General features: G+C 40.7%; 1 protein-coding gene across 1 annotated transcript in view; it reads left to right on the forward strand.

Moving 5' to 3' along the window:
* Positions 1–4842: 4842 nt before the first annotated feature.
* CATSPER3 (cation channel sperm associated 3) overlaps positions 4843–11337 on the forward strand; it is a 25236-nt gene continuing 18741 nt past the window's right edge. Inside the window, exons 1-3 of the mRNA XM_032783247.2 lie at positions 4843–5272; positions 5946–6099; positions 8624–8863. Coding sequence (XP_032639138.1) covers positions 5160–5272; positions 5946–6099; positions 8624–8863 — 507 coding nt within the window. The 5' untranslated portion in view covers positions 4843–5159. The remainder of the gene's footprint in view (positions 5273–5945; positions 6100–8623; positions 8864–11337) is intronic.

Consider the following 11337-nt stretch of genomic DNA (forward strand, 5'->3'; position numbering starts at 1 on the left):
TTGGTTTGCCTTACAGACACCATCTCCTTCTTTCATTACCAAAGTCCGGTTTTTAGGTTTTTGACAGAATTCTTAGCATTTTTGAATTGCATCCAAACTGAGAATCTTCATCACACCTCCCTCTCCTTCCCCACCCCCCAATCCTTAGCTTTTGTAATAAACTAGCTGCTTTGTGTGAAGCAAGTGGCAATGGAATCTTGGCACTCTACTAACTATTCTGAAAAACCTCTGGCTTCCCTTTCTGTGTCTGGGAAAGATTAAGGAAACATAAATCAGCCATCTAGCTCGAGTTCGCAGTTTGTGCGTGTATCTGTGTCTCTCAAAATACATTCCTGTATATGAGTACATACACTCTTGTTATACATTGAGAGAATGTGTAGAGAACTTCAATAACTCAGTTATGTGTTAGGGGTTATATAAAAGTGGATGGGTAGGGTTCTGTGGCCTGCTTTGTGCAGGAGGTCAGACTAGATGATCATATTGGTCCCTTCTGACCTACGAGTCTATGAGTCTATATTGAGAAGTTGGGAGAATAATCGCTTCACTCAATATTGACCCCTCAGTTGTAGCTTAGCGACTGTAACTGTGTATAACAACTTTAACCAAGGAAATGAGCGGTGCCATGTCCAGTTGAAACTTTATAGGAAATTTATATAGGAAGAATTTAATTACAGGTATTGCGTTTTAGTCAGGACATTTGGACTAATGCTCCTCTTGTGAAAAGTACCAGTGGGTCTTGGATGACCAAAAGTGGCCAGAACTTCAGTTTTTAGTCTTGTCTGAAAAACAGAACCTCTAGAGTCATAATGCTCCATTACATCAGGCTGGTATATTAGGTCAAAACTCCCTATTGAATCACAAATACCACTTCTGCGGTGTCCTAATTTTTTTCTGGTAGCTTTCACTTTTTAGTACTGATGGGTGCCTGCTCTGCTTAGCCTTCAGAATAACAGCTCACTGCAGCATGGTGCCCCTTTCTCTTACTCTGGCAATGTTTCCCTGCTCGTTGCAACCACTAGGTTATATTTCATTGGAATGTTTTTGTTTCCAGGTTGATTGTGGTGCTGATGAGTGTTTGGATTATCTGTCATTAAACAACTGTTTTCTTTGAAGGTAATTTCCCTGTATCTGGATTAATCTAGACCTGTTCCCAGTTGCCAATAGGATCTCTAGTTTCACAGGGCGGTCTGAAACAAGTTCAGTAAATTCCCCAAAAAGCAGGCGTCCTCAGTGGGACTGTTCAGCAAACCATGCAAACACCACATTGGGTACTGGGTCTTGGTGAGGTAATTAAAGTAGTGATTATAATCACTGGCAGGATTGCTGGCTTCTGCTATCACAGTGCAACCCTGATGCTATCCCATACAGTGCTAATATCACCAAGGTCACCAAATGTTCCCCATTTCCCACTGGCCTGTGTGTTTGCTCCCACTTTGAGCCATCATCTGATTATAATCAAAGAGAACTGGTAGAGATAAAGACATTCTTCTCATCACAGAGTATGTATGAAAAGAAGTAACCTTTTCCTAAAAAATTCCTGTGGAATACCAGAGGAAAAATAGAACAAAAAAATTCAAGAAAGCCTTACAAATGTAAGTAGATGTAAGTGAAAGGACACAATCATTGGCCTTTACTAGATGAAGCAGGAAGATTGGAAGTAAACCCATTCACCATTGAAGCATGTCTATCTGTCTATAAAAAACCAGACTTTTCCTAATCCTTCTTGTTACTCAGTTGTAGTGATGGAAAGACTTTGGGGTGGTTGCTGAAGAGAAAGGTGTCTTTTTTTCTTTTGGCATTTCTTTTAATTAAATTTCAGTTTTTGCAGGAATAGAACAGAAGTCTGATACGCTAATAACAAAATATCTATACCCATTCCCAAAAGCAGACTCCGCCAATTCAGAATCAGGGGAGAATAAAGGTCTTTTAATTAAATATTGTTGTATCATCATTTCATTCTCCAGACTTGATCTGTGAAACATTTTCTGTTGTGCTGTGATGCCCAGATCTCTATATCTGTTCCAGGAGATAGAGATTTGACAGATTTATCTGTGGAGGATTATACAGTATTCAGAATATCTTCAGAGTATAGATTCATAGGTTTTAAGGCCGGAAGGGACCACTATGATCAACTAGTTTGACCTCCTGTATTACACAGGCTGAGCAATTTTCCTTAAGTGATTCTTCCATCAAGCCCATAACTTCTGGTAGAGTTAGACCATATTTCTTAGAAAGTCCACTCAGTCTTGATTTTGAGACCATCAAGTGACAGAATCCATTACCTCCATAGGTAAATTGTTGCGGTGCTTCCTAATCCCCACTGTGAAAAATGTGCACCTTATTTCTAGACTGAATTTGTTTAGCTTCAGCTTCCAGCCATTGGAACTTGTTATGCCTTTGTCTGCTAAATTTAAAGCCCTCTACTGTGTGAAGAGGGATTGAATGTGGCAAGAGAAGTGAGTAATGGTAGAAGACACCACTCATACCATTACCTTCTGTGCTGCAGAAATTTGAGATTAGTGTCCCCCTCCTTGCCTTTCTGCCTTATTTTTAGAAAATATAATTAGACTGAGAGCAAGGAAAAGAAATGGCCCTCTGAAAACTTAAGCATCTAAAAATAAAAATGAAGTATAATTTCCCAGCATACTTCTAATGCTTTCAGATCAAGGCTGCTTCTTTTCTTTGAGATAAAGCAATGAATTATTGAGCAAACTCAGCCATTTGATTGGTGGAATGCTCCTGGACACCATTCAATTATATGGCCCTCATTCAGCAAGGTGCTGAAGCACAGGTCTGGTTTTAAGCTTCAGTTGAATTACTCCTGCTTCAAGTTAGGTTGGCTTTTAACAGTCTAGCTGAATTGGGGCCTTCAGCATATACAAAGAGATCTTTGTTTACTATTTGCCTATTTCCTGAATAATAAAAATCCTTCTCCAACAAATTGTTGCAGTAAGGCTTGTATCCAGCTGTAAAAATGTCTTTCTTCCACTGCTTTGGCTCATCACAAAGCATGAATACTAAAAATGAATGTAATTTCACCTCATTGTGCAAATTTCTGCGGTTTTTAAAAGGATTTTGCCAGGCTGAAATATAAATTAAAACAGAACGAACAGCAAAATTGCTTGCCTGACTTGCTCCCATTGTTTTAGAATATTAAAGCATAAAGAATTTTTTAAAAAACTTCATTTTCTTTCCCCTATTTATGCTGTCTGTTTGCCTTTCTCCGGGGTGAGACAGTGAAACGGGATTAGTTAATTTCACCTTGTTTTTAATCAGTTTTCTGCCCTGGTCCTTGTGCACCAGTGTGAGGATGTGATGATTACATTGGAAACATGATAGGGAAATGCAAGGGCTGGATTAAGGCAATCCAGGGCCGTAGACACTGTGATTTGTGACTCCACACTTGTGGCCTTGTGTCATAGTATTCTTTCCCAAATTTGAACCTTAGAGTTCAGAAAATGAGATACTAGCATGAATGCCTCTAAGCTTAATTACCAGCTTAGATCCTGTAGTGCTACCACCAATCAGGACTTTGAGTGGAGCCCCTGATTAGCTCCGGTCTCCCCAAAACCTTCCCTGGGGACCCCAAGACTCAGATTCCTTGAGTCTCACAACAAAGGGCAATAACCCACTTCCCTTCCCCCCTCTTCTTCCGTAGAGAGAGAGAAACACCGAGAGCAGATTTCCCCTCACCCCTGTCTTTTCTTTCTCCCACAAATTCCCTGGTGAGTGCAGACTCCCTTTCCTGGAGTTTTATACAAGATAACCAAAAGATTAATTAGACTTATTAAAGTTTTCCTTTTTTTTTTAAAGAAGGAAAACATAAAAATTGTTTCTGTAATCAAGATGAAATATTACAGGGTCTTTTAGCTATTAGACAATAGAAAGAAAACTTTCTTCACCAGAAATACAACTTAAGATACTTTCAGCCAAATACACATTAAAACTCCACACAGCCAGATACACAGTTGCAAATACAGCAAATAATTAAAAAGACTATAACCGCCTTTACTTACTTACTATTCTGAATAGATAAGAGACTGTAGCCGGGAGATTGCAGAAACCTGGTTTCACCTCTAGTCCTGTCCAGGACCCAGAGATAACAAAGCCAAACCCAAAAACCACAAACAAAGGCTTTCCTCCCTTGAGAGTTGAAAGTATCTTGTTTCCTGATTGGTCCTCTAGTCAGGTGTTGTTTGTTAACCCTTTCCAGGTGAAAGAGACATTAACCCTTAGCTATCTGTTTATGACACCTTGTCCCTGTGCCATGGTGGTGGCAGGTGGGCCTCCTCCTCTGCAGGCAGGGGAAGTGGCATGAGGCCCTTTCTTTCCCCTCAGGGGCGGCATCAACATTCCTCCATTCAGAGAGGAAGAGGTTGCAGCAGTCCCCACTCCATGTACACACCTCAGCTACTGGAGTGTATCTGCTTGGATGGGTGACTGGATTCACTGCACTCTTCTCCTCCTGCCTCACACACAGTCCTCTGCTGGGGTGGTGTTGACTGGGTCTCACCGAGTTAACATTCCATTGAGATGCATGGGGAAGTTCACACCTTTCAGGTCATCTGCAGACTCAGGCAGACATCACTGAATTGGTTACATGTGGGCCACACTTTTCAAACCTTTCTTTATAACTCTGAGGACTAGAAACTTACTAATGAAAGCTGTGGTTTTGATGTAGTAATCATGTGGCTCCAGGATCCAGATTCCTAGGCTTATAGTGCCTATGACTTAGTCTGGCCCTAGAGGAGTAGCTTTAAAATTGAACAAAAACTTACACCAAATAAAAAACATTTCTGTTAAAACTACATTTGAATGTACTTTTAAACAATCCCCCTCCCATTTTGTGTGTAAGGTGCTGGCCAATGTTAATCCAATGTTGCATTATATTTTCACAGCAGTGAACGTTTATTGCCTTCTTGCTTTACTGATTCTTCACAAGAGTTTTCATTTGTCCAGCACTTTGTTTCAAGTGCTAACGTATCATTTTTATGCCTGGAAATGACCTCATAAAGTGATGATGTCAAATAGAAAATTCCATTCTTTTCTATATAGAGTCTTTCCGTTCTCTGTGCTTGGCCTTGTGCACTCTGAGTTACTTAAGGGAATACATAATGACCACCTTGATCTCTTAAACTAAATAATCTGAAAGTGTGAGTATGGAGCCTACAGAATCTTTTCATCAGAGACGACTTGTGTCAAACTTGGTTGTTGAAAATTTTAAATCCTCGTCTGATTCTGACGTGAAACACACTCTGTTCTGGCGATTCAGGTAAGTACTTGACCAAGTCCTTTTAAATATGTATTTAAGTTTTGATCTACAAAGAAGTTAAAATGAGTCCGATTCATCCTCCATATAACTCCATACGACATTAGTGTCACTGGCTGGAGCTACCAAGTGATGAATTTGACCATTATTTCTTTATGTATTAAAGTAAAGGCAAGGGATTTTTGCTTTCTGTTTGACTAAACCTCTGTAGTTATTTCAGTAAGAGTTTAATGAGGGAGACTGTTCATAAACATGCATTTAAATTAAATACCAAACAATTTTTCCCTAGTGCCTTTAAATTGACTGCTAATAAGACTGGTCATATGCTCATCTGGATATCCTGGGAAAAGAATGGGAATTTCTTTGTTGTCTTGGAACTTTCTGAAAAATACTGGGAGCTTCTCAGTGATTCTGGATTAAAATAAAAAATTACCACTGAAGATGCAAATCTATTTTTAATTTATTCTAGATTTCACAATGATTAACCACCTCGGAAGGGAAAGGGCTGTTTGCTAATTCCATTCCTAATCAGTTTAAAGGGGAGGGGGAAAAATCCACCTTGTGCCTGACCTTGCTCTCTTCGAAGTCATTGGGAAGGAGAATCAGTCTGTCATTTGCCAGACTCCTAACGGTCCTAGAATTTACCCAATTTTTTGTCCCTTAAATTGTTTGATAGGAGACGGGACACTGAATTTTGTGCATATATACGCAGATTACTGCAGAATCCCCTACTCAACTCAATCATGATAAGCATCATCTCACTCAATGCAGTGTTCTTGGGCTTGGAGACTGATTATGCTATTAAGCTTAATTCTTATGCATATCTGGAGGTAAGGAGCTGGGCAATAGAATGAGTGGTAAGTTCTCCTTTCCTTTCACTAGCATCTGCTGACAATGTAGCAAGTTTTTTAAGTGTTTTTTTTTCTATCTGTGAATAATAGAGTAGTAAAGTGAAAAAAAATGGAAGCCTGCATTACAGAAACCAATATGTGTCCACTTGTCCATGTACAAAGCACACCAGTACAGCAGACATTGGCCTGATCCTCAGCTGATGTAGCTCCATTGACACCAGTTTGCATCAGCTGTGAATCTGGTCCAAGGTGCACTGTAAGAAAGATCGTAGAAAGATTAACTCTAAAGCAACATCACTGAGATGCTCTAATTGATGCCAGCTGGAACTGGCCCCTCCTCACTATTCCCCTGCCTCAAGGTTACTGGATTGTTCTCTGGCCTAACCCCCTTCTTGTCCCTGGACTGCCCCAGAATGCCTTTATGCCCATAATGGCATAAAGCTGGCTATGCTGGTTTTACACCACTGGGGCATTTGACTACATCAGGCAACTTTGTGTCTCCTTTGTGCTGCTGGAGTGACACCCAGGGCATTTCTCAGGGCTGAGGCTCTGCCCCAAAGGTTTAGATAAAAAAGTCAATCTTATTTTATTTTCTAAAATTAAATAAATGAATAAACACAGTGATTGAAGCCCAATCCCAGAGACTAACCCTACAATAACACTTTGGTGAGTGTGACTCTGCCCTGGTGAGTACCCTAGTGTTGCTCTCCACTGTGGATGAGACCAGAGCAAGAAAACCCAGGTCAGTGTCAAGTTTCACAACCACTGATCATTACTAAATTATTTTTTAAAATTTCATGACAGAGTCCTTTTAATTGTCGCCAGTAATTTTTTTTAAACCTTGAGAAGTTAACACCACTAACTTGAGCTCATATTTTCAATATTCAGTTTTCATGCTGAAAAATACTTATCTCCCACGCACACCTTGATTTTTCTTGTCTTACACAAGTCAACTACTCTAGACAAATCTCTGAGTCTTTATAATATATCCCAGTAATGTGGGAACCAAAAGACAGGCCTGGCTAATGTCAAGAAGTCCATTCCCATCTTGGAAAGTTTTAGAAAACTCCACTTCCAGAAGTAGACCCTGCTCAGGGAAAGGGAGAATGCGTCATCTAGAGCAGAGGAAGGCAACCTATGGCACACGTGCCAAAGGCGGCACACAAGCTGATTTTCAGTGGCACTCACACTGCCCGGGTCCTGACCACTGGTCCAGGGGACTCTGCATTTTAATTTAATTTTAAATGAAGCTTCTTAAACATTTTTAAAACTTTATTTACTTTACATACAATAGTTTAGTTATATATTATAGATTTCTAGAAAGAGACCTTCTTAAACCTTCAAATATATTACTGGCACATGAAACCTTAAATTAGAGTGAATAAATGAACACTTGGCACGCCACTTCTGAAAGGTTGCCAACCCCTGGTCTAGAAATTAAAACAGGAGATGAGGTATCAGGAGACTTCAGGTTCTGTCCTTTGGCTCCGTCACTGACCTGGGCCAAAACACAACCTCCCTGTGCCTCAGTTTCCCCATTTGTACAATATCTTGTGAAGGGATACTACAACTCTCAATAGCAGATAAAAATGGTTTTATGATTAATGACATATTTGGCATTTGCCTGACTCCCTTAAATAAACATCTTCATCCCTCTTCAAGATCAGTTTGCATTTTTGATGACATTCATGAAGTGTGAGGTGGAGTTATATTATCAAGTTTGACTGGCTCAGCCTGGCCCACTGCATGAGGCAGTAGGTGCAGTAGATAAGACAAGTCCCTGAGTGAGACCTATTTTGTTCTGTCTGTTTTAATAGTGTATTAGCAGTTGTTCTCATTTCAAGTTAGTATTGTTCTGGGTCCTGTTAGCCAACCCAATTGTTTAGACAAGCAAGAACTAGCGTAAGAATTGACTCAGAAGAGGAGGGAGCATAATAGTCCACAAATACATTGGGTGCCATTATAAAAATGGTATTTACTGCCCTTTGGTATTTATGGTATTCCCTGCACTTGGAATGGTAAATTTAACTGTGGTAAATGTCCAGTTTCTAGTGTGCTCAGCGTATTTGAAGAGTGAAAACACCAAGGATGGAGAAGAATTCTGCAGAGTAGTACATGGCAATACAATTAAGACTTATTTTGGGTGGAACATGGCAGTGTAACTAGGAATATTGGGGTGAAATTTAAACTGTTAAGGAAAACTCCCTAACAGTGACCTGCATTCAGATTGCCCAAGAATGTGGCTCCATGTTATTTTAGGACATTTAAATGAGAGTGATGAAACACTGGCAGATGCCCTGGAAGGAGCAGCCTTGTGATGGCAGGAAGAACTAAACGACTTGACTGTATTTGCATCCCTATGTATCTGAGAGTAGGATAGAGCTGTTGGTTAACCTAAATCAGGATTTAACAGGAACAACTGAAGGCTCTTTTCTTCTTTAATCAAAGCCTTTCCCCCTCCCCCGCAGTGACATGTTCTAGACTCCTATTTTTTTCTTTTCAGCTGGCCGATCTGATTATGATATCCATCTACACCACAGAGATTTTGCTGAAATTTTATGTGGATCCCTTGAATTACTGGAGGAGTGGCTATAACCTGTTTGATGTTCTAGTACTTTTCATTGCTTACCTCCCATATACCATTGACAAAAATGACATCAAACACTACAGGACATGGAACATAATTAATGGTTTCCAGGCACTCAAGATTCTGAAGCTTATCTCCTACAACAGAGGCATGAGGGTAAATTGATTATCTCTAGTTGCAGTGGAAGCACACTTCTGATTTTTATATCCAGGCCGTTACAACTGCACTTGTAAGCAGTTATGGGATAAGAGGGAAAGTTCTCTCATGGATTGGTAACTGGTTAAAAGATAGGAAACAAAGGGTAGAAATAAATGGTCAGTTTTCAGAATGGAGAGAGATAAATAGTGGTGCCCCCCGGGGTCTGTACTGGCTCAGTCCTGTTCCACATATTCATAAATGATCTGGAAAAAGGGGTATACAGTGAGGTGGCAAAATTTGCAGATGATACGAAACTACTCAAGACTGCAGACTGCAAAGAGTTACAAAAGGATCTCTCAAAACTGGGTGACTGGGCAGCAAAATGGCAGATGAAATTCAATGTTGATAAATGCAAAGTAATTCAAATTGGAAAACACAATCCCAACTATACATATAAAATGATGGGGTCTAAATTAGCTGTTACCACTCAAGAAAGAGATCTTGGAGTCATTGTGGATCCACTCACTGTGCAGACGCAGTCAAAAAAGCAGACAGCATGTTGGGAATCATTAAGAAAGGGATAGATAATAAGACAGAAAATATCATATTGCCGCTATATAAATCCATGGTACGCCCACATCTTGAATACTGCATGCAGATGTTGTTACCCCTGCTCAAAAAAGATATATTGGACTTGGAAAAGGTTCAGAAAAGGGCAACAAAAATGATTAGGGGTAGGGAACAGCTGTCATATGAGGAGAGATTAATAAGACTGGGACTCTTGAGCTTCGAAAAGAGATGACTAAAGGAGGATACGATAGAGGTCTATAAAATCATGACTGGTGTGGAGAAATTAAATAAGGAAGTGTTATTTACTCCTCATAACACAAAAACTAGGGGCCACCAAATGAAATGAATAGGCAGCAGGTTTAAAACAAACAAAAGGAAGTATTTTTTCACACAACTCAGAGTCAACCTGTGGAACTCCTTGCCAGAGGATGTTCTGAAGGCCACGACTATAACAGAGTTCAAAAAAGAACTAGATAAGTTCATGGAGGTTAGATCCATCAATGGCTATGAGCCAGGATGGGCAGGGATGGTGTCCGTAGCCTTGGTTTGCCAGAAGCTGGGAATGGGCGATGGGATGGATCACTTGATGATTATCTGTTCTGTTCATTCCCTCTGGGGCACCTGGCACTGGCCACTGTTGGAAAACAGAATACTGGGTTAGATGGACCTTTGGTCTGACCCAGTATGTCCGTTCTTATGTTCACTTTCCTTTCTTTTGACTTCAGGTTTTTGTTTTCCAACATTTTTGTTGCTCTTTGGATCACATTCACCATAAATAACTGATGAGGGAACAGCACAGGAAGGGCGGTCCATCATGCAGAAGGCCTAGGTTCCATTACCTATCCTAGGTTGCTTTTAAATTCTAATTTCTGCTGAACATGAATTATCGTGGGCGAATCTTGCAACTAAACTGTGTTCTGTATCAGTTGAGCTGCAGCCATTGCTGGTACCTGCTGTCAAAACCAGGTAATTTTCTTAGTTTAGAGAAGGCTTCGTTGCCTGGAGCAGCGGGCAATGCTTAGGGAAGCATGTTCAGGGAGTGGTTGACGTTGCTTCACAAGGAGCCCAATCCTGTATTATAGGTCATTGTGATGTGTAATTATCCCCCCTCCTCTTAAATTTAATGGAGTTTTCAGCAGGGGCTCTGCAGCCTTCTGACAGCATTCCATAGAATGCGAAAAGGGCAATTAAAGGGTCACTGCACTCGTTATTTAACAAAGGCAGGACAAACCGATGAGAGCGCATCCGCACACAAAGTCGCACTAGTAGTAAATTGATACAACTTTGAGTGTCGAGTAGGGCTTGGTCTCTAATTAAAATGTACACTGGCATAGCTGTGTCAGTCAGGGGTGTGAAAAACCAATACCCCCTGACCAACAGACACAGCTATGGCGACAGAATTGTGCTTGTGTAAACATAACTAACATCATTTAAGAAGGTGATGTTCCTGCACTCACAGGAAAACTCCTTCTGTTGGTGCACACTGCATCTACATTAGGGGACTCTGGTGGCCTAGGCTTTTGTCACGCAGAGCTAGCCTAGGTCTCAGCGGTATGCCAATCTAATGCCTGTGACATTGTAGTGGAAGTAAATGCAGGATTGTGGCACCACCAAACGAACCAGGCAGGAGTCTAAAGCAATTGTGGCTGCTTACAAAGGAGATAGCCTGTGTGTGTATAAACTTCCTAGTTTAAGGGTATGGCTACACTTGAAATTTCAAAGCGCTGCCGCGGCAGCGCTGTGGGCAGGGCCGGTGCAAGGATATTTTGCGCCCTAGGCGAAACTTCCATCTTGCGCCCCCCCCTCGCACCCCAATCACATACATTATACACAATACACGGTCACAGAGTAACATGTTATAATTTAGAATTTATGTTTCCGCGCTTTAAGTTTAGCAAATTTAGAAACAAGTTCCTCCAAGT

Source organism: Chelonoidis abingdonii, chromosome 7, assembly GCF_003597395.2.
Source record: "Chelonoidis abingdonii isolate Lonesome George chromosome 7, CheloAbing_2.0, whole genome shotgun sequence".
NCBI classification, from domain to species: domain Eukaryota; kingdom Metazoa; phylum Chordata; order Testudines; family Testudinidae; genus Chelonoidis; species Chelonoidis abingdonii.